Raw genomic sequence first — 27,089 nt, 5'->3', positions numbered from 1 at the left:
GTACTGTATGTAGTATGTACAGTTGAAGTTGGAAGTTTACATACACCTTAGACAAATACATTTAAACTCAGTTTTTCACAATTCCTGACTTTTAATCCTAGTAAAAATTCCCTGTCTTAGGTCAGTTAGGATCACCACTTTATTTTAACAATGTGAAATGTCATAATAAAAGTAGAGAGAATGATTTATTTCAACTTGTATTTCTTTCATCACATTCCCAGTGGGTCAGAAGTTTACATACACTCAATTAGTATTTGGTAGCATTGCCTTTAAATTGTTTAACTTGGGTCAAACATTTTGGGTAGCCATCCACAAGCTTCCCACAATAAGTTGGGTGAATTTTGGCCCATTCCTCCTGACAGAGCTGGTGTAACTGAGTCAGGTTTGTAGGCCTCCTTGCTCACACATGCTTTTTCAGTTCTTCCCACAAATTTTCTATGGGATTGAGGTCAGGGCTTTGTGATGGCCACTCCAATACCTTGACATTGTTGTCCTTAAGCCATTTTGCCACAACTTTGGAAGTATGCTTGGGGTCAGTGTCCATTTGGAAGACCCATTTGCGACCAAGCTTTAACTTCCTGACTGATGTCTTGAGATGTTGCTTCAATCTATCCACAATTTTCCTCCCTCATGATGCCATCTATTTTTGTGAAGTGCACCAGTCCCTCCTGCAGCAAAGCACCCCCACAACATGATGCTGCCACCCCCTTGCTTCAAGGTTGGGATGGTGTTCTTAGACTTGCAAGCCTCCCCCTTTTTCCTCCAAACATAACAATGGTCATTATGGCCAAACAGTTCTATTTTTGTTTCAGCAGACCAGAGGACATTTCTCCAAAAAGTGCGATCTTTGTCCCCATGTGCAGTTGCAAACCGTAGTCTGCCTTTTTTATGGCTGTTTTGGAGCAGTGGCTTCTTCCTTGCTGAGCGGCCTTTCAGGTTATGTCAATATAGGACTCGTTTTACTGTGGATATGGATACTTTGTACCTGTTTCCTCCAGCATCTTCACAAGGTCCTTTGCTGTTGTTCTGGGATTGATTTGCACTTTTCCACCAAAGTACATTCATCTCTAGGAGACAGAACGCATCTCCATCCTGAGCGGTATGACGGCTGCGTGGTCCAATGACGTTTGTACTTCCCATGATGTCAAGCAAAGAGGTAGTGAGTTTGAGGGTAGGCCTTGAAATACATCCACAGGTACACCTCCAATTAACTCAAATTATGTCAATTAGCCTATCAGAAGCTTCTAAAGCCATGCCATCACTTTCTGGAATTTTCCTAGCTGTTTAAAGGCACAGTCAACTTAGTGTATGTAAACGTCTGACCCACTGGAATTGTGATAAAGTAAATTATAAGTGAAATTATCTGTCTGTAAACAATTGTTGGAAAAATTACTTGTGTCATGCACAAAGTAGATGTCCTATCCAACTTGCCAAAGCTATAGTTTGTTAACAAGAAATTTGTGGAGTGGTTGAAAAATGAGTTTTAATGACTCCAGCCTATGTGTATGTAAACTTCCGACTTCAACTGTTTAAGCTGTAAGTAGAAGCCTAAGTATTGTTCTCCATTAGTTTACTCCAATTAGGGAGAGGGTTGGTAGGGTTAGAGGAAAATAATAAAGAAGGAAAATACACTACATGACCAAAAGGATGTGGACACCTGCTTGTCAAACATCTCATTCAAAAATCATGGGCATTAATATGGAGTTGGTCCCCCATTTGTAGCTATAACAGCCTCCACTCTTCTGGGAAGGCTTTCCACTAGATGTTGGAGCGTTGTTGCGGGCACTTCCTTCCATTCAGCCACAAGAGCATTATTGAGGTCAAGCACAAATTTTGGGCGATTAGGCCTGGACGCATTTGGCATTCCAATTCATCCCAAAGGTGTTTGTTGGGGTTGAGGTCAGGGCTCTGTGCAGGCCAGTCAAGTTCTTCCACACCGATCTCGACAAACCATTTCTGTTTGGGCCTCACTTTGTGCACGGGGGCATTGTCATGCTGAAACAGGAAAGGGCCTTTCCCAAACTGTTGCCATAATGTTGGAAGCACAGAATCGTCTAGAATGTCATTGTATGCTGTGGCTTTAAGATTAACCTTCACTGGAACTAAGGGGCCTAGCCCGAACCAGGAAAAACAGTCCCAGATCATTATTTCTCATCCACCAAAATGTACAGTTGGTACTATGCATTGGGGCAGGTAGCTTTCTCCTGGCATCCGACAAACCCAGATTTGTCTGTCAGACTTCCAGATGGTGTAAGACTGCCAGATCCCTCTAGAGAACGCGAGTCCAATGGTGGCGAGTTTTACACCACTCCAGCCGACGCTTGGCATTGCGCATGGTGATCTTAGGTTTGTGTGCGGCTGCTCGGCCATGGAAACCCAATTTATGAAGCTCCCGATGAACAATTCTTGTGCAGACGTTGCTTCCAGAGACAGCTTGGAACTTGGTAGTGAGTGCTGAAACCAAGGACAGATGATTTTTTACGTGCTTCAGCAGTCGGTGGGTCCCGTTCTGTGAGCCTTTTGTTGCTCCTTGTAGGGCTGGGCGATATGGCCAGCCCTAGTCGTTTCATATCCCGATAATGATACATATCACGATATAGCACATTTTCTGTCAATTCAATGAATTAATAGTTTATAAAAAATGACCACATGTAAAGGCCTATTTCTTATTACATTTTGAATTATACTCAACAAATAAAAAAGGTACTTACTCATATTTGATTATTTACTTTATTTAGAACCTGTGCAAATTATAAATTAAGCATGTAACAAAATATAAATTATGAAAGTATAAAATAGAAAAAAGGTAAATAGAAAACACTTAAGTTATAGTTGCAAACAAATTAAATATATTTTTTTTTGGGGGGGGGCTTGCCTGTTTTGCATGTTATTTTGGCATTAATACGTGTCACATATCAATTTGCATTTAGTACCTTGGGTCGAGTGTTAGCACCAACTCACGAAATCCCTGTTTCTCGACTGTGTAAATTGGGGCCATGTCTTTGCAGATGTAAGTTGTAACGGCAGTGGTTATCTCCTTCCATCTTCGTGATTCTTTGCCATATAGTGTGCCGTGGGCAAAAGCCTCTTGCAACGTCTGAGTCGGGGGTTTGTTTTGAGCACTCGACTCTACTTTTTTGGGTCTCATCCGTAGACTCTCTCTGTACTGTTTCACATGATTCTTGCCTAGGTGGTAAAAGAGGTTAGTGGTGTTTGAGCCTGTTGTCGGGACCGGCCTGCGGCATATTTTGCAGTGGATGGTTTTCTGGTCCGTGTCAGACTTTTCATACACAAACCACGTCCATGCGACTGAAATTGCCCCTCTTTTAGGCATGAGTTCCGTGTCTCCGTGCTCTGTGTCACGTTCACTCTCTTTCATGTTTGTTTGTGTTGCAAATTTTCGTGTGGAAGAATGCAAAAGAATTTACGAAAAATATTGCCGTAAAGAGTGTGATTTGCGACACAACAAAATAAACGATAGAGCACAATATAAAACGATAGACGTTTTTCTATCGTCACACGATATATATCGTCATATCGCCCAGCCCTATCTCCTAGATGTTTCCACTTCACAATAACAGCACCTACAGTTGACCGGGGTAGCTCTAGCAGGTCAGAAATTTGACTAATTGACTTGTTGGAAAGGTGGCATCCTATGACAGTGCCACGTTGAAAGTGTAATGGTCCAGGTTACAAAGTGGCTCAGTGACTCGTGTTTGCATCTCAATGTGAAAAAAACTGTTTGCATGTTCTTCATAAAGAGGGCAACAGATGCTACTGAGCCAGATGTCTATGTGTCAGGGGAGAAGCTACAGGTGGTATCTGATTTTAAGTACCTTGGCATCATACTTGATTCCAACCTCTCTTTTAAAAAGCATGTGAAAAAGGTAATTCAAATAACCAAATTCAACCTAGCTAATTTCCGATTTATACGAAATTGTTTGACTACAGAGGTAGCAAAACTGTACTTCAAATCTATGATACTCCCCCACTTAACATACTGCTTGACTAGTTGGGCCCAAGCTTGCTGTACAACAGTAAGACCTATTCAGTCTGTCTACAAACAGGCTCTCAAAGGGCTTGATAGGAAGCCCAATAGCCATCATCACTGTCACATCCTCAGAAAGCATGAGCTCCTGAGTTGGGAAAATCTTGTGCAATACACCGATGCATGTCTTGTATTCAAGATCCTAAATGGCTTGGCTCCCCCTCCACTCAGTATTTTTGTTAAACAGAAAACCCAAACATATGGCAGCAGATCCACAAGGTCTGCCATGAGAGGTGACTGTGTAGTTCCCCTAAGGAAAAGCACCTTTAGTAAATCCGCTTTTTCTGTGAGAGCTTCCCATGTCTGGAATACACTGCCATCAGACACACATAACTGCACCACATATCACACTTTCACAAAATGCTTGAAGACATGGCTAAAGGTCAATCAGATTTGTGAACATGGTCCCTAGCTTTGTGTTGCCGCTTTCCATGTCTGTAACTTGTGAGGTGTGGAAACACTTTGTTGCTTTTATGAACTTTGTCTTGCTGCTTTTTGTTCTATGTTGCTCTGTCTGTATGCTACGTGTTGCTTGTCCTATGTTGCTATGTCTGTATGCTATGTCTTGTTCCATGTTGCTATTGTCTCTATTGTAATTGTTTTTAATAACCTGCCCAGGGACTGCGGTTGAAAATTAGCCGGCTGGCTAAAACCGGCACTTTTACTGAAACGTTGATTAATGTGCACTGTCCCTGTAAAAATAAACTCAAACTCAAAGTCACTGAGCTCTTCACTAAGGCCATTCTACTGACAACGTTTGTCTATGGCGATTGCATGTGTGTGCTCGATTTTATACACCTGTCAGCAACGGGTGTGGCTGAAATAGCCGAATCCACTAATTTGAAGGCGTGTCAATATACTTTTGTATATATAATAATTGCACAATGCCCACTTGTTGTCTCTTAAATACATTGTTACAGTAACTAGCTATACTGTTGGTTACAGTAACTAGCTATAAAGTTTGAGCCATATTAGCGTTGACATGAAATCAGTCAAAACACCTTAAAACAAGGCATGGTATCAAGAACAAGATGAATCTAGCTTAAATGAGTCCGTTTCTTGCTATGTGGGGAAGCGAAGGTCGAGTCATGCGTCCTCCGAAACATGACCCGCCAAACCAAACTTCCTTAAAGCCCCCGGCTTAACCTGGAAATCAGCCACACCAATGTGTCGGAGGAAACACAGTTCAACTGATGACCGAGGTCATCCTGCAGGCACCCGGCCCGCCACAAGGAGTCATTAGAGCGTGATGAGTCAAGTAGTCTCCACGGCCAAAGCCTCCCCAAACCCGGACGACTCTGGGCCAATTGTGTGCCGCCCTATGGGACTCCCGATCATGGCCGGTTGTGACACAACCCGGGTTCGAAGCCGGGTCTGTAGTGACACCTCTAGCACTGCAATGCAGTGCCTTAGACCGCTGCACCACTCGGGAGGACACGATCACACAATTTAATGTGCATCCCGCCACCTTCAATGCGGGATGGAAACAGGAACCCCCCCAAAAAACTGAACTACCGAAAAAGGACCAAAAAATAAATAAATCAAACAACTTTTCTGTTAAAAATAAAGAAATAAAACAGATCTGATCCCTACACAGGCTCAAGGGGAACTTTGGAGGGCTGGTCTTCCGGCGTCAGTACCCCTTCTTGCAAGTCTTTCAATGTAAAATCCTTGAGTCCCAAAACATTTCTGCTGCAGCCACAATGTCTAGTTTCTTCAACTTCTTTGAGACTTGTGCTGTACAGTATATAACTGTGGCAATGAACAATCAACAAATCAACAAAATCCACCTTTTTAACACACATTGTATCTTTTGTCTAGCAGCAAACATTTACTACAGGCTGTGGTGTATCCACTACCATCTCTTCACGAGCATCACTTGTTTTCTCAATTATTTTAATCGCCTCCACATAGGAGATTCGATTGACCCCTCTAACTGTTGCCACCTCAATTTCCTTCACTCTTTCAGGGCACTCCAGGAACTCAGAATCATGATCTCCACCACAATTGCAACACCGTCATCCTTCTATACACCTTTCTTCAGTATACTCTGTTCGTCTGCACACACTTGAAACATGGCCAAATCCTTTACAATTCTTACACTGCAGTGGTTTGGGGATGAAAGCTCTTACGGCGTATCTTACATAACCAAGCTTCACATGCTTAGGTATTTGCTACTTATTCAACCTGAACATTCATCGTCACCCCTGAGATGACTCCTTTGACGGGTGCTCTACTCCGAATTTCAAAACACAAAACTTCTGTTGTCCGGATTATTTTGAGGCCCACTGCAATCTTCCTCTGTTCTTCAGAAATACAATTAATCAAAATAAGACCACTCCTGGTCACTCTGACAGACTCCACTTTTCCAAGCGCATACTTCACCCTTTTCGACACCTCAAACAGGTTTCCCACATATGCATCCTTACTCAACAAACACATCTCAACTATCCTTTAAACATGTATCCACCACTCCAATTTTAGACTATTTGCTTTTAATTCCAGTTTTTTATATTACTGTTGTCCATTCAGAACATTCTTCTTCACCAAATTTACTCGACACGCTCCTTAATTCGAACTCAGCATCCACTTCCGCCATCTTCCACTCCACTCTCCCGACTAAGTTTTGTTGTGGACTAAGTTTTGTTGAGTTTACCCTTTGCCAAAGTTGTAAAAATAGCATTGTTTAGAAGGAGTGCAAGGGCAAATTGAGTTATTGCACATGCACACTTAACAGAGAGAGTCTCTTTCTCTAACGGAAATATGCAAATAATGCTAGAATGCACCAATAGGATCTCGCTAGCTTGTGCTTGGCTCAGCCCTCCTCCTTGATCGTTCTGCCCACTATGATTCATTTGTTCCCATTGGAAAGGACAGGCTTTCTTGTTCTTCTATGGTATGTATATGGTTTATAACAGAACATTTGTCTTCACAAAATTTGCTCGACGCGCTGCTTGATTCAAACTAGGCATCCACTTCCGCCATTTTCCCACCAAGACCCATCTGCTGGTCTTCAGTCCTCCACTCCACCTTCATGCCAACGACAGGCTTTGGTTTATCTTGGTTATAGTTCTAAAAATATTTCAGATGATACTGCTTCGTGTAAAAGCGATAAGACTACCCTACGTATTTATTGGAGAGTGACACTAAAACTTTGAAATTGTCTCTACACTACAGCATTTTGGATTTGAGATCAAATGTTTTATATTAGGTGACAATAAAACATATATATCTGTTTAACTGTTTAGAAATTAAAGTGCTTTATGTATATAGCTAGTCCCCCCATTTGAATGTGTCATAAGTATTTGGACAAATTCCATAATAGTGTATTACATTTAGTCAAAAGTTTAGTATTTGGTCCTATATTCTTAGCACGCTATGACTACATAAAGCTTGTGACTCTACACACTTGTTGGATGCATTTTCTGTTTGTTTCTGATTATTGTGCCCAATAGAAATACATGGTAAATAATGTATCATGTAATTTTGGAATCATTTTATTGTAAATAAGAATATGTCTGTGAACACTTGTACATTAATGTGGATGCTACCATGATTACAGATAATCATGAATTAATTGTGAATACTGATGAGTGAGAAAGTTACAGATGCACAGAGATCATGCCCCCAAAACATGCTAACCTCTCACCATTGTCACTAACAGGGGAGGTCACCATTTTGGGGGGGGTATGACATTATGCCTCTGCAACGTTCATGATTCGATTCGTTCATGATTATCCGTAATCATGGTAGCATCCACATGAATGTACAAGTGCTCAGAAACAATAAAAGTGACTCCAAAATGATAAAATTACTGCCTAAAGATAGAAGATCTTGTGATCCTAATTCAGTTTTGGGTTGGGTGAAAGACAAGACAAAATAAAACTATTGAGGATGCACTTAGCCTTTGGCATATAGTTGCTCAGTTAGGAATCAGCTAATAAACAGATTTTTTTCTTTACAGACAACCCACAAATTAGGGAACAATCAACAACAAAGGGACATTTTCAAGAAGACCTCAATCTGGGACAAAATGAAAAGGTGTATGTTGTTGTCAGTTCAAAAACACTGTCTCTTTAAATCCTCAAAGCAGCCTCGTTTCCGATGCATAAAGGCTGTGACGTATTTTCCTTAATTTTTTTGCACGAGAAGAACGTCGTCCATTCTACAAACCGTTTTAACCCGCTCTCTTTTAGCGGTAAAATACGGATAACGTGTAGCTAGTTACTGGAGAATATTACTTTCGAAAACATAGCTGAGAATATCAAGCTGGTTAACTTTATAAAATAGGTTGTTTTTGGACGCTCCCGACCGACTGGAAACCAAGTAAACGAAAACGTTACAGAACGTGAGCCACATGAGTTCTGACGCTAAGCCCGAGCCTAAAAAAGCCAAAATGGAGAATGAAAGCAAGTATCTCCCTGAGCTTTTGGCAGAAAAGGACAGTCTGGATTCTTCATTCACACATGCAATGAAACTTATATCTACAGGTAATATTTTATTCAAATATTTTGATTGGAGTGCACGTTTGTAGTGACTCCTTGAACTAGTTTGCTAGGTAACGCGTTAACTAACTGGTGTAACTAAAAATATGACGATGGCTAGGCTAACGTAGCTAGCTAGCAGGTTACTTAACCGTTCTGATTGTAACGCTGTTAACACTTCTGTGGTTCCTACAGTAAACTGTTGACCTAAACGATAGGCTATTTGTTATAGATTCGATACAATTGGTTTTGCTGAACCCACAACATATAGCCTAGTTAATTTGAGTTACGTTGTAAAAATGTAGGCCTTGTGTTGGACAACAATGGTTGCGGCGGGAAGAACGGCCTGTTAGCACGAGGCTCGAATGGAGAAGAGGCATGGCACCGAGTAGGATCCGTGTACGGAATCTGTAGGTATCTAGTTAGGTAACGAGGCTGTTATAACCTAGTACTTTTCCGACGTGGAAATTAATGCATATGGAACGCTGCTGCCCAATTTTAGTTTTTTCTTTCAAATGGAGTTCCATTCAGTAGTTAGGTTTCCATCCAATTGGCTAAAGATTTACGAGAATATTCTAAAATTCGCATAAAAACAATGCCTGTTTCCATCAAATGTAACGTTACTTGTTGCGAATAAAATTATGTGCGTGGATGTAGTGGACATAAAATAATTTCTGCGGTTAAATTCCCATGCACCGAATATAATATCCAAGGTAAATGTGTTATCTTATTTTCAACTCTGTTTGGTTTTGTCACTAGAAAATGTAGCGTTATAGAGCAAATGTGCCCACTTATCATGGCACGTGTGCTCTAGCCAACAGCTCCCAGGTATAACCTACATGATGAGATTATGGACAAAAGAGCGAGATTTGTCAAAAGGCAGCCAAACAAGAATCAATCATTGTGTCGCTGGAATAAGACACTCGATATTTATTGGAAAGTAACATCAAGCTCATCACCGTGCTCTTTCACCACCCTGTTCAATTCATAATGACTTTTTAAATCTGTAGCCTCATAAACTGCACGCGTTCCCAAATCGTATTGGTAGGACCTCACAACATCATTGCCTGACTCCAAATTCACTTTGATATGATGGTTATTATATAAATATTTACAGATAGTGGCGTTTGCCCCGCAATTATTCGCACAATTGTACTGACACAAAGATCCCACTGTGTCTAGCATGTTTTAACATTTGGGAACTTTACTGACAAATGTGTTTCCATCAGGGCTTTCATGACATGTACTTTGCTTGCATAAAATGGTTGGATGGAACGTTTTTTTTTATAGTCAAATAACAGGTTTTATCGTCAGAACCTGTTATCTGACGATCAAGTTTGCTTGCTGCTTTTATCTTAACAATAGCTAGTTTTAGGAACTAGGGCTGCTTATTTGTTTGTGCTGTAAAAATGTGTAGTTGGATGATTCCTCACTAAACAAGCATAAAAATAGTTTTTTCTTAAATGTAATCCATAGAATGTACCTTTTGGAGGAAGGATTTGACATTTGTATCTAAAAGCGTAATTGTAAGTAATTCATCAGGTGGCTTATTTATGCCATTTTGGCCTTATGGAACATGGACAAGGCCTTGATATGTAGGTGCTACAAAGCAAAAATGTGGTGTCATATAAAGCATTACAGCTTGCTCTGTAATCTGAGTAATATATTTTTCAATAACAATTTCTTACATTAATTAATTTATTGACAAGTATAAACATCAATATTGAGGAATTTATATATATATGTGTAACGGATGTATATACTCTATGGGCATATTAAAGTTCCCGAAATTGGCATAGTAGGTAACCAATCAGAGCCCTCCTTTTACTTGTATCCTGCAATTTTTTTAGAACCCTGTTTTGTGATTAATCACACTTTATTTTATATTCATTAGAACTACATTTAATCTCAGTTAATGTTTATTCACGCAAGTCACTTAGATTTCTACTAATAAACATTTCCCACATTTTACAGCTGGATTCCTGAATTTATTTTGCGAGTACCTTCATATGAAGTTGCACTTTTGAAATTGGTAGTAGACGGCAGCCAGCTTGCACATCTGTGGGCCCACATGTTTTGGGATGTCTGCTACAAAGTTACTGTGCAATGGCAATGCTGTAGGCAGGACATTGTTACAATATGTTGGAACCTCTGCCAGAAACCTCAAGGCTGCTATAATGGCAGTCAGAAGCTGAGCATTGTCCGCGATGTCCAGTTGGCATGCCTTTTATAGTATAAGAAGATGGTTTCTGTAGTTAAGTGTCAGACCAGGTTAGAAACGGTTTCATCCTGCTGCAGGGCCAGTTAACCTCTCGGGCATCGTTCGGGTCGCTAGCGTCCCACCTCGCCAACAGCAAGCAAAATTGCATGGCGCCAAATTCAAAACAACAGGAATCTCATAATTAAAATTCCTCAAACATACAAGTATCTTATACCATTTTAAAGGTTCTTGTTAATCCCACCAGTGTCTGATTTCAAAATGGCTTTACAGTGAAAGCACCACAAACGATTGTTAGGTCACCGCCAAATCACAGAAAAACACAGCCATTTTTCCAGCCAAAGAGTGAAGTCACAAAAAGCAGAAATATAGATAATATGAATCACTAACCTTTGATCTTCATCAGATGACACTCATAGGACTTCATGTTACACAATACATGTATGTTTTGTTCGATAAAGTTCATATTTATATCCAAAAACCTCAGTTTACATTGGCGCCATGTTCAGAAATGCCTCCAAAACATCCGGCGAAATTGCAGAGAGCCACATCAAATAACAGAAACTCATCATAAACTTTGATGAAAGATGCATGTTTTACATAGAATTAAAGATACGCTTTTTCTTAATGCAACCGCTGTCAGATTTCAAAAAAACTTTACGGCAAAAGCACAATATTCAATAATCTGAGTACAGCGTTCAGCCACAAAAGCAAGCCATACAGTTACCCGCCAAATTGTGGAGTCAACAAAGGTCAGAAATAGCATTATAAATCTTCACTTACCTTTGCTGATATTCGGCGGAATGCACTCCCAGGACTCCCACTTTCACAAGAAATGTTTGTTTTGTTCGATTATGTCCATATTTGTCAAAATACCTCTGTTTTGTTAGCGCGTTTAGTTCACTATTCCAAAGGCACAATGCGCGAGCACAAAGTCAAGAGTTCCATTACAGTTTGTAGAAACATGTCAAACGATGTTTTCAATCAATCCTTAGGGTCTTTTTATAATAAATCTTCAATTATTTTCCAACCGGACAATAGCATATTCATTAGAGGAAAAAGAAGGAACGGCGCGCCCGCGCAGTAAACAACTCCATTGGGCTCAGCCTAATCCACTTATTGAAACTACTCTTATTCGACCCCCTTCCACAATAGGAGCCTCAAACAACTTTCTAAAGACTGTTGTCATCTGCTGGAAGCATTGGGAAGTGCAATCTGGTCCCATAGACACAGCATGTTGGATAGGCAATCACTTAAGTGAAACCTCAGATTTCCCACTTCCTGGTTGGATTTCTCAGGTTTTTGCCTGCCATATGAGTTCTGTTATACTCACAGACATTATTTTAATAGTTTTGGAAACTTTAGAGTTTTCTATCCAAATCTACTACTTATATGCATATCATAGCTTCTGGGCCTGGGTAACAAGCAGTTTACTCTGGGCACCGTATTCATCCAAGCTACTCAATACTGCCCCCGTTCCCAAAGAAGTTAACAGCTTGCCTTTCCCCCAAAGCCAATTTTTCCCTAGACAGTTCACCATTGCCAGTCTGTTTCAAACTGAGCAGGGACATGCATTAAGATGAGTTTAGAATCTGTTTTGTGGCCAAATTTGTATTCTAGTCTGATCAGCTACTTTTTGACAATGATGTGAACTGTGGTGTGACTGTGGTGTGACCCACCTACTACATTTTTTTGTGGGGAAATGAGGGAGCTAGTGTCATTGGAAGACTTGTATTTTATCTTACTACTCCAGGATGTTCTCTAGTAGTAGGCCTATGTATTGATGTAGCTATAATCATTCTACACTTTGATTTGACCAAGTTCTGCTAATTACTTGTAAATTATCATCATTTCATGTAGCTCTTGCACTTTTTATGATCAGTCTTTGTGAATGATAGTGATGTTAGTCAAACTAAAAAGCCATGTTTTCCTTTCTGTAGAGATAGAAAGGATTCAGAAAGGAGAGACAAAGAAAGAGACAGAAAGAGAAACTTACCTGGACCTGTTTACCACAAAGAACATCAAGGTCAAGGAACGTGTGCTCATTCCCGTCAAACAGTACCCAAGGGTGAGTAAAGTTTTCTCTTGTACAATAGAAACCTTCAGTTTGGGCCGTTGCTTTTCACATGCGATTACATTTACTTGGGGGGGTCATATTTACTATGCTCAAAGCTTATGTTACAGTGGAACACCCTACTGCATGTCTGGCTCTCCTTCACTGTCAAGGGACACAACTTGCACATCTCAGGGTTATCAGTGACCTCAAACTTAAATGGATATGACTGCATATAGTGCAGTTATTTTAATAGGAGAATTATGGGAGTGAAGTCATGGCATGTCACGGTGCTCCTTCTGCTGTGCTGTTAGACCCCCAGTGGTGTCTACAAAATGGCCCACTTAAACAGGCATAAATAGGACAGCTGGTTCACTCCTCTTCAATTATGTGTGCCGAAACTGCTTTCTCATATCTACTGCTATTAAACATGGACTAACTTCCCTCTGTCTTTTGGGCAGGCTCTCGCACTGTCTCTTTGTGTCTGGCGGTCTGTTCGATATCCCCTCAGCCTTTTCCTGCATGAATACGTGTGTTTGGAGAAACCAAATTGTCCTAGCTGTCACGCTAGAGTGCCGGAGTGATTAATTCATCTGTAAATGTTACCTACTCTGGCCAGGTTACCTCCCTGCTGCAGCAGACTGACTGGCTGGCTCTGACATGCTTGTCTGTAATGTAGTCTATTGCCGCTCTCCCTTAGACGAGAAGGCAGCATGCTATAGATTCGAGGCATTGATACAGTATCTTCCGCAGCATATTACCTTCATATGTTTCAATATCCCTGAATACAACAGTCTCTGCACCAAGAACACAGAGTCTATTAGTGAACCCTTTTTTATTTCCACAGTTCAACTTCGTTGGTAAGATTTTGGGACCCCAGGGGAACACAATCAAGCGACTCCAGGAAGAAACTGGAGCAAAGATCTCAGTGTTGGGCAAAGGTTCCATGAGGGACAAGGTGAAGGTAAGAATTGAGGGTGGAGTTGATAGGGTACATGTGGAGCCGAGTCCCTTTGTAACACATAGCAGTGTTTGGATGTGTAATGTGCAGAATTCATTGATTTTGTTTACGTTGAATTTCAGGAGGAAGAGCTGAGAAAGGGTGGTGAGCCCAAATATGCTCATCTGGGCATGGAACTGCATGTCTTCATAGAGGTGTTTGCGCCTATACCTGAGGCATACCTGCGCATGGCTCACGCCATGGACGAGGTGAAGAAGTTCCTCATCCCTGTAAGTATCCCAGGGAGCATCCTGCTTCAACCAAAGCTATTTCAAGTTGTGATATATGGGCCTAGCTATTCGCTCTATGGTAACTTGGCAATGGTCCAAGATTTTCCATGCTACTGCCGTGTTATAATATCTGACCTGTCATTTTAATGTAGCTACTCTCTTTACTCTTTATAAGCAGGACACCATGGATGGTATATGCCAGGATCAGTTCATGGAGATTGGCTACCTGAATGGTGGTCAAGATTCACAATCCAGGGGACGAGGGGGCCCTCCAGGCAGGGGCAGGGGAGCACCCCCACCCAACTCAGTAGGAGCCAGGTAGGACTCGTGGTGCCTGACAACCCCTTACCTTTCAAGACCAAAAGCCTTCACAATCCTACAAAGTTTAATTACTGATTTTTTTTCTTCTTCAGGGGACGAGGAATGCCACCTCGTGGAGGAGCCCCTCGTGGAGGCATCCAACGTGGTGGAGCTTCCCGAGGAGGACCTCCCAGGGGTGGGTCGGCCAGAGGGGCTCCAGCTGGTCGGGGTGGACCCCCCTCTACACCTGCTAGAGGAGGCACAACTCCCCGTTCCAGACCACCCACCCCAGGGACACCAAGGATGCTCCCGTCCCCAGCCCACTCCCACCAGCAGCACCAGCACCAACATGCACAACCACCCAAGGCTGAGGCCTACAATGAATATGTAAGTCAAACCACTCAATTGTTAAGTCATTGGGTTGTATACCTACTTTCTTTCAAAACTGAATAGTTGTCAATTTAATATTTTATTGTCTATTCATGGGTGGCAGGTCACTTCATTCATGGGTTTAAGCCCCATCTAGTCCACTTGACTGTTTTATTCTGACATGCTAGTAGCATTCTGTTTTACATGTACCTCGTCATTCTGTGCTAATAGTGGCGTGTGTTGTCTTCATTTCCCCAGCCCGCTTATGAAGAAAGCTACGCTGAGCCTGCATATGAAGGTTATGACAACTATTACAGTCAACAACCTCCCCAAGCGTAAGTCTTTCTCATAATATAATGGTTAAAACAATGAAGTGGCCAATTCTCAGTAGAAGATTGTAACAGCAGACTTTTTTCACCCCCTCATTTTGCATTTGAATTGTCATAGGAAATATTAAGGTCAAGATGGTTAGGCTGGATTCCAGCAGCCAACCCAGTCACTCTGGTTCAGAGGTGATGGGTTAAATGCGGAAGACATGTTTCGGTTGAATGCTTAATATGCATTATTGTAATTAAGCTGATATATTGTGCCATGTTTTCAAGTGAATGCTGTGGGGCCTCAGACATTTTACCCTCACAATATTCAATGTAGTATCAGTCTGTCTCAAAAGGCTATTTGACATACTCTTCTCTTCTCAGGGACACAGAGTACTATGACTACGGACATGGAGAGGCTCAGGAGGCTTATGAACCCTATGGTAAGATGGCAGTAAATTAATGGTGGGCAAAGTACTTATTTTTTAAATTATTTTTCAAATAATGAAACTGACATAGTTGGTCCAACCTGGTCCTGTGTCCATGTGTTGTACTCTGTTGTGAAGGATTTGACCGCTGCTCTTTTTGTCACACTGCATGTATCCAAACATTGACCTATGCTTGATGTTTTTTTTCTTCTGTAGCCCAGGATGATTGGGAGGGTTCCTGGTCCTCCACTGGAGGCAAAGCCCCTCCAGCGAGGCAGGATAAGAGGGGGGCCTACAGAGAGCATCCATACGGGAGATACTGAACAGCCTCCGGTAGAGGGTTGCCATGGCAACTGTCTCCCATTGTAACTCACTTAACTCTCCAAAGTAATTTCCCTAAATGTTTTCTTTTAAATTTTCTGTAGTTTTTTGTTTTTTAATGATTTGAGAGCAGGACAACTGGATGTATCGAGTAGGCGTCGCAAGCGAATGCAAGGATTTGGATAATACGTTTTCATTCAATGTTTGTTTCCACTGCATCATTGACAGTTTTAAGATCTAATTTAATGGTTACTTAGAGAAACGTGATACCTTGTATAGTGTTAAATGTTATTTTTGAAGGTTTGTTTCAGTTTCTGTCTTGAAATGATTTGTGGCAGTTGCAGACTCATTTAGGCTGCATTTCTAACGTATTTTTTAGCTAAAACTTGATTAATGACGTCAATAACATCGGCAACTAGACTAAGAATATATGGGGAAGAACCAAAATAATGTTGTAGACGAATCATTTTTGTAGAAACTAACATTCCCTATAGAGGCATAGATTTCAATGTTTTTTTCTTCTTAGTTTTTTGAAATCTAGCCTTATTAGACACAGACAGTCTGTCATAAAATATCTCCTTTAAGTATTTTCAATTCGACTTGGTAGTAAGTACATTCTACTTTAGATAACTTTTGCTTGGCTTACTTTGGTCTACGTCTTATTGGGCTGACTTTGATAGAAATGCTGATAAATTGCTCACTTTGTTTGAGTGGTCCTACAAGAATTTGGACATGGTCCTCACATGGTCTTCATGTAAGGGAAAACTGCAGCCATCTCAATATTATATGCATACACTTAAGACAATTTTGTATATTGCTTTCCAAAGTTGTGCCGTCTCCAAAATGCATAGTGCTACGTACGTGTGTACTCTTGCCTAAATAGGATACTAAATATATCCAAAAAATGTTTTTCTGCAGTGCGTTGTATCAATAAAGCCTAATTTGTTTTTGTTTTTTTATCAAACAACCTGGTATTTTGCTTTTGTTGTATAGTAATGCCTTCCACTTCTAATAAAACTGATTCTCGTTTTGAGGATTTTCACAAAACTCTTAAACAATCACCAGATTATTGTATGTACATAGGAGACAAAAGCAACCAAAAAGAACATTGCTTTACTTTGATAAAGAGCACGTCCTCTTCATCTCTCTGTATTAAAAAGGATCTAGAAGAGACTCGTTATGTCACCTAAAATAAAGATGGTTTAAGGTAATGTATTTCCAAATACTTCGCTTGAGAAGGATATAGTGCTTGGACTTGTATTATTTGAAATCAATCATTACAACGGCACATTTCCTCAAGCTTCCCAATGAGCCATGTATTTTTAGTCCTTTGAAATAACTGATTTTCAACAGTATTTACAATCAAGCTTGCAGGGATCTTACTTGACTTTGATGCAAAGTCATGCTGGCTGGTTTTATTAAAGAAAAATATCGCAGTGCAGAGGAGAGGATGCTAAAAGCCAAAAGATCACGTCAAGAAGGTAAAACTAACCCCAACTGTCATTTGTTAGATATTTTTTGTCTTATGCTCAAAATGCTAGAACCTGCTAGTCAACCCAAACCAGTTGTCCAAAACTGCGTGACTGAAAAATATGTCTCAAATAAAATAGCTGTACAAAATGATTGTAATGCAACTCTTGCTAAAATTGAAAACGCAGTTTATGGTCCAATCATTTAAAATGCCTTCTGCATTTTTTTATTTTGTATTGTTTTAGAATACTGTTAAAATGTTCAGCATTTGTAGCAATCTTTAAGTCATGGTTACAAAAAATAAATTGACCACCTCAGCTTGAGTTGCATGACTTTTGCAGTGAAATATTAGTTTTGCATGAATGATTGTCCAACTTTTACTACATGTAGTTGTCAAAAGCACTTGCACATGGGTCTAATTTGTATTTCCGTCCCCAGGTATTCCGAGTTAGTCCCTCTGGCTTTGAGAAAGGCATTGGACTTGAGCTGAATGTCCTCATGGTAAGTATTGTCTTCAGCAATATGTAATTTAAAAATGCTCAAGCTGCTGCAGTATTTGTTTTTACTATTAGTAAAATAAAGAACTGATGAAATCAAGAATGACCCAAGTCTGCCAACTGAGTATTCCTCAGATTCTGCGTGTGCTTGTTGAATTTGGCCAGAATGTGCTTAGTCCCCTTCACAACCAACTGCAAGGTTTTTGAATCGACCCTCGGGCTGACTTTTGTCCGGCTCTAGTAGAAAATCAAACCAGGGTTGTGATGTAGTACTTTCTGATAGACTGGAAAAAATGTTGGGTTTTTCCCAATGATATTTGATCAAGGTTTACCTCAATCTGTCACTTTGAGAAGTGCTCTTTTCATGGCTTATGACAGCGTGACTGAATTAAAAAATATATTTTCAACAGGTATAATCCTGTGAAAGGCCTTGACTGCACTGATGATTTAAGGCTCCTGGCAGTCTGTTTTGTTGGTGATTGAAATGTCTGGACTGCCAAGGTTTCTTTCGCTCGAGATTCAACAGTTTGTTAGAAATTAGGATAAAAGAATGAGCTCGTTCCATCACTTCGGGATAATGGCACTCCCTGGAATACAGTTGATTGTTTCTAGAGAAATCAACATTAGGCCTACAGTGCATTCAACTTGAGTTTGGATGAATTCATGGTCTGGTTCCCAACAAAGCAGCTTGGAGAATGCTCCTAGAGTACAGTACGAGGAACTGAGTTGGCGTATCTTCCTTTGGCTCCTGATAGATTTCTGTGACTTGTTAATTTTTACCTCCTGTTTTACATTTTTAAATATGACATTTTGTGTAATTGTAAAATTGTAGTTGCCACAGGAAGTTCTTGGATGTTTTCTGTACAGACTTAATTTTATATCTAAAATAAATCCCAATATCCTGACTATGCTGTTTCTTAATTGTGTTGGTAAGGGTGTTTTGAGGCTCATAAAAGGTCAATTCTTCAGCTACCTTCAATATTATATTTAAATATAGCCTTGGTTACTGTATATATGGACAAAGATCTCTTATCGGCCTAATCTCTTCCCTTAATAAATAAACACCATCTCTCTGGGTACCAGGTGTCTAATGGCAGCGTTGTGAGTGGTTGCTCTGCTCGGGTTTCTCGCCCTCTTATTTTCTGTCCACTGTGGGGAAGCTGGGTAGTGATGTCTGGCCCTATTCTGTAAGGAGTATGGTGATTATCAATATTCTGTCTAAGGGGAGAAGGATAAAGGAATGCCATTTTAAGACACTAGTTTACTGGAGCAGCGAACCTTTAGTTGAGACTAACGGGTAGCAACAAGTGAATGCTCAATGGAGCATCTAGTGAAGGTGTTGGACTCAATGAAGCAATTTAGTCGAGTAGTGGTGGAAAAAGTACCACGAGTCACCCAGTAAAGTACTACTTAAGTAAAAGTATTTGGGTTTTAAATTACGTAAGTATCAAGTAAAACCACAAACCATTTTACATTCCTTATTAAAAAAATTGGATGCCATTTTATTTGTTTAATTTCTGAAAGCCAGGGGCACAGTCCAACACTCAGACAAATACGTGTTGTGTATTTAGTGAGTCCGCCAGATCACAGGTAGATGGGATGACCAGGGATGTTCTTTTGACATGCGCATGAATTGGACCCTTTTCCTATCCTGCTAAGCATTCAAAATGTAGTGTACTTTTGGGTGATGGAAAATAAATGGAGTAAAAAGTACCTTTTCTTCAGGAATGTGGTCAAGTTAAAGTTGTCAAAAATATAAATGGTAAAGTAGATACCCCCCCCCCCCCCCCAAAAATGACTTAAGTAGTACTTTAAAGTATTTTTACTTAAGTACTTTGAACCACTGCAGTCGAGACAGGTTGCTGAGACAATGCTCTTAGCAGCTGGAAAAAACGAAGAGGAGGTCGCTAGACTAAAAACCGCAGCAAATCAGTGCCTAGTAATTACAATTTTGGAAATCTGTGCCAAAGTATTCTCACAAGATTTGTGATCATATACAAATGTAGGCAATATTTGGAAGTTTGTGTCATGTTATACATGTTTGGGCTTCTTGCAGTCAAATTATTTGTAATTATGTTCCGGCCCCCTGACCATCCACTCAAGGGAAAAAATTGGCCCGTGACTAATTGATGATCCCTGCGCTAGAATTTATAAGATTGAGCCGGGTGCTGTGGTCTGTTTTGCATATCAGATGATGTGAGTGATCTGATTTAAAATCTGTCAACATCAGAATATATGCACTAACAGAGATGTTTCATCCATTGTTGGCAGGCAGGCAGTATGTTAACTTCTACTGCCTCAGAAACCCGGATCCGGGAGCACCCCCCACCCCCCACACACTGTTTAGCATAGCTAGCATAGCTTCACAAGTAGATAGTAGCATCTAAATATCATTAAATCACAAGTCCAAGACACCAGATGAAAGATACAGATCTTGTGAATAAAGCCACCATTTCCGATTTTTAAAATGTTTTACAGGGAAGACACAATATGTAAAGATGTACATCTATTACCTAAAAACACATTAGCATAATCCACCATCTTTTATTTGTCCACCAACACCAGTAGCCATCACCAATTCGGCTAAACTAAGATATTTATAGCCCCTAACCAACAAAAAAACTCATTAGATGACAGTCTGATAACATATTTATGGTATGGGATAGGTTTTGTTAGAAAAATGTGCATATTTCAGGTAGCTGCCATAGGTTACAATTGCACCCACGTCACAAATGGACTAGAATAATTACAATGAGCAACGTGTTTACCTAACTACTAATCATCAAACATTTCGTAAAAATACACAGCATACACTAATCGAAAGACACAGATCCTGTGAATACAGACAATATTTCAGATTTTCTAAGTGTCTTACAGCGAAAACACAATAAATCGTTATATTAGCGTAGCACATAGCACATAGCAGCCCAGCATTGATTCTAGCCAAAGTGAGCGATAAAAGTCAACATCGCCAAAAGATATTAATTTTTTCACTAACCTTCTCAGAATTCTTCCGATGACACTCCTGTAACATCATTTTACAATATACATATACAGTTTGTTCGAAAAGGTGCATATTTAGCCATACAAAACCGTGGTTACACAATGAAAATAGTAGCAAAACAAGCCTGAAAATGTCGGTCGCCATCTTTCAGAGTGATCTGGTTTAATTAATAGCTAATCATATACTTGACTAAAAAATACAGGGTTTACAGGAATCGAAAGACAAATTAGTTCTTAATGCAACCGCTGATTTACATTTTTAAAATTATCCTTACTTTTCAATACAGGGTTCGCCAAGTGAAGCTATACCAAACAAAATGGCGAAATATGCGTTTAAAATATTTCGACAGAAACACGATTTATCATATTAAATATTGCTTACTTTGAGGTGTTCTTCCATCAGATTCTTGGGCAATGTATCCTTTCTATGTTATAAACGTCTTTTGGTCGATAGATGTCCTCTGTCCTTCGAAATGTCCACCACCAACGACCGACACCCCAAAACGTGTCCAAAGTTTCAGAGTGCACAACAAATAAATTCCTCTAAAATCGCACTAAACGGATATAAATTGCTATAAAACGTTTCAAATTAACTACATTATGATGTTTTTAACACCTAAAACGAGTAAAAACATGACCGGAGAAATATTGCTGGTTAGAAAACGATTTGGAACGAGGCAGGTCCGATGCCCTTCACGCTTCAGGCGCACGACGAGAAAGGGCGGTCTCTATACATTTTGGTCTTTTATACTGGCTGTGAATATCCCATCGATTCCATTGAAAGCGTGATGACGTACAGACACCCAGAGGAAGACGTAGGCAGTGTCGGTTTCTTCATAGCATTCACTGTCGCCTTAAAAACAGACCCCAGATCAGAGGTAAAAAAAATTGAAATCTGAACCCTGTCATGAAAAGTGCTGTAGAAATTGTTCTGTACAACTCAGAGACAAAATTTCAACTTCTATAGAAACTAGAAGGTGTTTTCTATCCAATAATAACAATAATATGCATATTGTACGATCAAGAATTTAGCACGAGGCAGTTTAATTTGGAGACACAAATATGCTAATGCGGAACAGCACCCCCTATAGTTCCAAGAGGATATCTGACACTGAGAAAAGTTCCTGTTGTCATTGGGCTGAGCAGTCCTTCAGGGGGCTGAGCCGGGGGGGGGAACTTCAGCAGGATGGAAATACACAGTGGGTACTCATCTGTGACCTTTGAAAGGAATTAAAATATGTACATATAATTTAATCTTAGGCCAACCTCCCTCCAAATGCATATATACTGTTCTGTCTCCAAGGTTGTCATCAATTCTCAAATTTTACTTTTACCCCTGTAACATCAGAAACTACAAGCAATGCATGATGCCATTGTCAGATTGGATTGAGTCATTATCAGTTATTTGATTTCCTGAGGGTCATGGTCAGAAACAATGTTGCTGTTCCCACTGATGGCACCTTTTTTTCAATATCAATATGTGCCCCGTGTGAGAACTGCAGGCAGTTAACTCATTACCATCCTTATTAACTGAAGAGTATTGCAAGTGCATGGTGAGATGCAGATTATTTGAGTTCAAATTGAAAACCTGAAAATAGTTAGAAAGGGCTCTATGGGACATGCTGATTAGATTTGAGTAGATATTTCAAGCTTAAAGTTGAGGATTTATCTGTGGATTCAGAAGATTCATCATTCACATTATGCACTTATGTAAACCTTATCCATTACCATAGCGATAAATTAAGAAAACTGGTATGTATCCAATCCCCAGACCAACTAAATGACCAACTAAATGCTGGAAAAGAATGACGACATAGCTATTCAAATAGTGGTTTATAGATGTCAAAGAACTGGACAGTTGAAAATAAATTCCCAGGAGCCATCCACCACATTGCATTCACCTGTCCTGTCCTACCAGTGATTATTGAGAGGATGCAGGAACGCTTGAACATCTATAAATTGATGAGAGTGAGATGCAGGTCTATGCAAAAGGACAGTCAATGAATTTATGCATTGAACAATGTATACTAGGCCTACTTATGTTGATCAGATCATAACAGCAAAGCGATGTCAAGTTTATGGACTGAATGAATATCCTGTAGTACAAATTACAATAACACAACCAGTTATATAGTTCCATCAACGGGGCTGTAGTGGAGTGGGTTGAGAATTTCAAGTTCCTTGGTGTCCACATCAACGATCTATCATGGTCTAAACACACCTAGACAGTCGTGAAGTGGGCACGACAAAACCTTTTCCCCCTCAGGAGACTGAAAAGATTTGGCATAGGTCCCCAGATCCTCAGAAAGTTCTGCTGCTGCACCATCGAGAGCATCCTGACCGGTTGCATCACTGCCTGGTATGGCAACTGCTCGGCATCTGACCGTAAGGTGCTACAGAGGGTAGTGCGTACGGCCCAGTACATCACTGGAGCCAAGCTTCCTGCAATCCAGGCCCTATATAATAGGCAGTGTCAGAGACTAGTCACCCAAGTCATAGCCTGCTTTCCCTGCTACCGCACGGCAACCGGTACCAGAACGCCAAGTTTAGGACCAAAAGGCTCCTTAACAGCTTCTACCCCAAGCCATAAGACTGCTTAACAATTAATCAAATGGCCACCCGGACTATTTACATTGCCCCCCCCCCCCCCCGCCAATTGTTTTGTATAGGTCTGCTACTCGCTGTTTATCTATGCATAGTCACTTCATCTATACCTACATGTACAAATTACCTCTAACCTATATCCCCGCACACTGACTTGGTACCGGTACCCTCTGTGTTAATATTTACCCAAAAAAAAAAAAAAAAAAAAAAACTTTCTTAACTCATTTTGAACTGCACTGTTGGATAAGGGCTTGTAAGTAAGCATTTCACGGTAAGGTCAACGCTTGTTGTAATCGGCGCATGTGACAAAGTTTGATTTGATTTCATATTTGATTTGAGAAAATATGTTGAAATTGAAAGATAAGCTTTTATATCATATTATGGTAAAATTGTTAACTCGTGCATCTCCAAATAAAAATTATCAGGATGTGACATGTAAATACAGTATTACCACAGAACGACGAGAGAATTCACTGGATTTATAAATATGAAGCATCTGCTTGGCGTTTCCACTTCACTACCAAATTTGGTAGTGGAGAGGAAGCCCAGCGGCTGGCCAGTGGGATAAGATAGGAAAAATATGGATTTTGGCCTACATTCTGCACATATTCTCATTGATGAAACATTTGCTCTCAGTTTTCTATTCCCAAAGATGTAATCTGTTATGAACAGAGTGGACTACATTTTGTAGATTTTACACTTTGCCAGAGTAAAAAAATAAATAATATCTGTTTAATAGGAGCACAAAGGCGAATTGAGTTATTGCACAAGTGTACTTCACATAGTAGCCGTTTCCTACCGGAAATATGCAGATGTCTGCTAGAACGAGCTATTAGGACCTCGCTAGCTCGTGCTTGGCTCTGCCCACCTCTTTGCTTGTTCTACCCACCATGATGCATCTGTTCCCATTGAAAATGGCAGGCTGTGGTCTATTTTGGTTTAGTTAAACACATCTTTGGTATTGCATGATGTCTCTTTAAAGAAACACTCCCCTCCCAGATGTCATGATGTCCTCATCCACGTCACGTCCCCATGCTATCACACATCTGTAGTACCTCAACACAATGATCAACTTCATTATAATGGGGGATGTGCATTTTTCTCAACAAATGCTCAAAGTTTGTCTTGTATAACCTGTTTATATGGTAGCCCGCAGTCTTTGGTATATTGTCGAGCATGCATTTTTACTGTCTTGCCGGAAAGACTAATTTTTATCTCGTGCACGTTACGATAAGATGCATGGTACTTGTGTAATATATGTATGGCTTGTCGCTTCATTGATGAAACTCTGTTTTGTATGTCAGCTCCCCGAAAATGTGTTGGTCTCGCCTCATGAGTAAATGTGGTTTCTCCTTTGCCTGACAGGTGTAGCATATCAAGAAACTGATTAAACAGCATGATCATTACACAGGTGGACCTTGTGCTGAGGCATGGGTTAGCAGATATTTCTAGACTTGCAGTATGTTTGTTCAAGTTGTACTCAGGCCAGTTATTATCAAGTCGGGTGGATAAATAGCAAATCACTCTTTCATGACCTATCAATGTTCCGCTTAATATGCCTTAAACACAATCTTTGATTTGAGTATTGTAAATGCAAAATAACCTTTATGGTTGAAATGTAAAGTGCCCAATCTTAATTGACTACTGTCCATGACATCACCAGGCTGCAGTATATCATAGCATTGCTAGATGACCATATTACTTTTGAGCGGTGATGCCTATAGAAATAAGAAAATTAACCAACTTTTCTAATCATCAGGGTGATTTCCTACAGTTTGATCAGTTTAAAGAAAGAGTAGCGCTCAGACACACAAACATACAAGATGAAGAGAAACGTGGGGGTGTCTGTGATGGCAGGCGGACGGAGAGGGGTCAACCGCACTGCTTACTGCAGGTCTCCAATAAACAGTGAGCCAGGCTCGGTCAGCAATGGCAACCACTCTACCAGCTCCCCAGTCACAGGGGTTTGCTCTCGGACAAGGTGAGAGGACATTGGGATCGTATGGGTTGACTGTGTACTACATAGAACACTTTGACATGTTGTAAGAGTGTTTCTTTATTCCTTGATTATAGACAGCTGTTTTTTTGCATAGAGTGTAGGCCCATACCACAGTCTTGCTGTTATGGAGGGTGAGAATAGTAATAAGCTATAGTCTTTAGATATCAACCTGTAGTGACACAAAGTCATCTTTTGATTTGAAAGCCCTGTGTGTTGTACCGTTAGGAATGGCTCGGGCACGAGCCTATCCAGTCCCCCGTTGGCAGCCCAGACCGTGGTTCCTATGAAGCACTGTAAGATCCCAGAGTTATCCATGGACACAAATGTTCTGTTCGAGCTGCACTTGTTCTTCTGCCACCTTATCGTCCTCTTTGTCCACTATGTCAAGATCTACAAGACTGTGTGGTGGTACCCCCACTCACACCCTCCCTCACACACACCTCGCTGGTGAGTCCACCCACTCTCACTGACTGATGATGTTCTATGATTTTGGTGCTGTTGTCTGTCTAATTTGGCTTTTAGCGTTCATGGCTGATTTTGGGAGATGTTTGGTTTGTTTGATTGTGTGTGTGTGGTGACTTCATTACCATTGTAGGGTCAGCGATAGCTTAGGTTGGAGACTGTATGGTAGATGCACATCACTCACTCTAGTTAACGACCACAGACTCTGACATAGTAAGAAACTAAAGGTACTTTATTCCACAGGTTTCCAGTATGTACAGCAGTGGTCACCAATCTTTTCTGAGTCAAGATTACTTTCCCAGTCAAAAAGCAAGCTGAGCTCTACCTCTCAGAATAAAAAATGAAAAAAGTAACATTGACCTACAAAACTTTTCTGTAGGAATGAGGGTTGTGCAGTATGCCTAATACATTGTGACAGCATATTGGCTATGTCTGGCTTGCCAGTATTGTTCTTCTCAGACCATATTTTATTTCAAAACTCAAAGCTTTGATAAAATAGATTTTTTTGTTTATTGTAGCACTTGCAAGGGACAGCTGAGCATAATTTGCCTTTTTATTTTACTGGTATGGTGGTCATGGTGCTTTCAAGTTTCGGTCTTGGATGACCGTTCAAAGATATTCTTCCCAGTTGGATCTACTTTTCTTTGGCGTTCCCAGTAGTCTTGAACACACTGAAGTCGTAGATTTCCGAGTTCCCAGTTGTTTTCAACACGACATTAGTCTCAGCGGCGGGAGGGAGAGGGCAGCAGAGGGTCCTCTTACGGTCCGGTCCCTACTCTCTCCTTCCTTTCCTCCGGTGAGACTGACGAGAGCGAGGGGACACCATCTTCCACCTGATTGGCAAAACTCGAGTCGCACCGCATCTGCCTCATGCACAAATCCATGTTGTGCCTATGACCAGAGAAAGTGAAATATTTCTCAATATTGAAAGACATGATGAGCAGCTAATAATACAAATGCAGGATATTGACACTTTGCTACTCATTCATTATAGTGGAAGTAGGGAGAAGCACGTTTTGTAATAGTGTTGAATAAAAACTTGCATGAACTCAGTCACTCAGCTCTTTGCTGTATTCCTTGACAGTCTCACTCTGGTCATGGTTTTAAAACTCACGTGGGCTAGTATAAAATTTGCTGTGGTCGTGGAAGCTGTAGGCACGGTGATTTGAGCAATCCGATTGGCCAGCGCAGTAGGCGCACTATTTTGCCACAGACCTACCGGTCTGCCGGGTAGGCGGAGTTTGTCCTTTCAGACAAATTAAATGGTTCAGAATTGGAACACTTTGCCT

At 40.6% G+C, this 27,089-nt stretch overlaps 2 protein-coding genes across 3 annotated transcripts in view; both read left to right on the top strand.

Annotated features, from left to right (window-relative positions):
- The first annotated feature begins 8,177 nt into the window (after window positions 1-8,177).
- On the top strand, window positions 8,178-16,730 carry LOC129812744 (KH domain-containing, RNA-binding, signal transduction-associated protein 1-like). 2 transcript variants are annotated; one of them, XM_055864578.1, is made up of 9 exons: window positions 8,178-8,538; window positions 12,691-12,818; window positions 13,651-13,767; window positions 13,887-14,033; window positions 14,212-14,351; window positions 14,447-14,720; window positions 14,961-15,037; window positions 15,401-15,459; window positions 15,661-16,730. In XM_055864578.1, exons 1-9 carry the CDS (start codon window positions 8,406-8,408, stop codon window positions 15,765-15,767), a joined length of 1,182 nt encoding a protein of 393 aa, XP_055720553.1. In that variant the 5' UTR covers window positions 8,178-8,405; the 3' UTR covers window positions 15,768-16,730. The 2 variants fall into 2 exon arrangements, with proteins under 2 accessions (XP_055720553.1, XP_055720552.1); XM_055864577.1 differs by having other exon boundaries at window positions 8,179-8,538; window positions 14,209-14,351.
- An 81-nt stretch (window positions 16,731-16,811) lies between these two features.
- The window catches only part of LOC129812492 (transmembrane protein 39B-like), a 41,302-nt gene continuing 31,024 nt past the window's right edge, over window positions 16,812-27,089 (top strand). Inside the window, exons 1-3 of the mRNA XM_055864110.1 lie at window positions 16,812-17,736; window positions 25,099-25,320; window positions 25,564-25,785. Coding sequence (XP_055720085.1) covers window positions 25,163-25,320; window positions 25,564-25,785 — 380 coding nt within the window. The 5' untranslated portion in view covers window positions 16,812-17,736; window positions 25,099-25,162. The remainder of the gene's footprint in view (window positions 17,737-25,098; window positions 25,321-25,563; window positions 25,786-27,089) is intronic.

Source organism: Salvelinus fontinalis, chromosome 16 (genome assembly GCF_029448725.1).
Source record: "Salvelinus fontinalis isolate EN_2023a chromosome 16, ASM2944872v1, whole genome shotgun sequence".
Taxonomy (NCBI): Eukaryota; Metazoa; Chordata; class Actinopteri; order Salmoniformes; family Salmonidae; genus Salvelinus; species Salvelinus fontinalis.
Note: the sequence above shows the minus strand (reverse complement) of the source record. Positions and strands in the feature narration are given on the sequence as shown.

Bases quoted from the DNA above. Each gene is read 5' to 3' on its own strand.
- LOC129812744 (XM_055864577.1), top strand. From the start codon at position 8,406: ATGAGTTCTGACGCTAAGCCCGAGCCTAAAAAAGCCAAAATGGAGAAT. The intron at 14,352-14,446 runs GTAGGACTCGTG...TTTCTTCTTCAG, and splicing joins CCCAACTCAGTAGGAGCCAG to GGGACGAGGAATGCCACCTC. The intron at 15,460-15,660 runs GTAAGATGGCAG...TTTCTTCTGTAG, and splicing joins GGAGGCTTATGAACCCTATG to CCCAGGATGATTGGGAGGGT.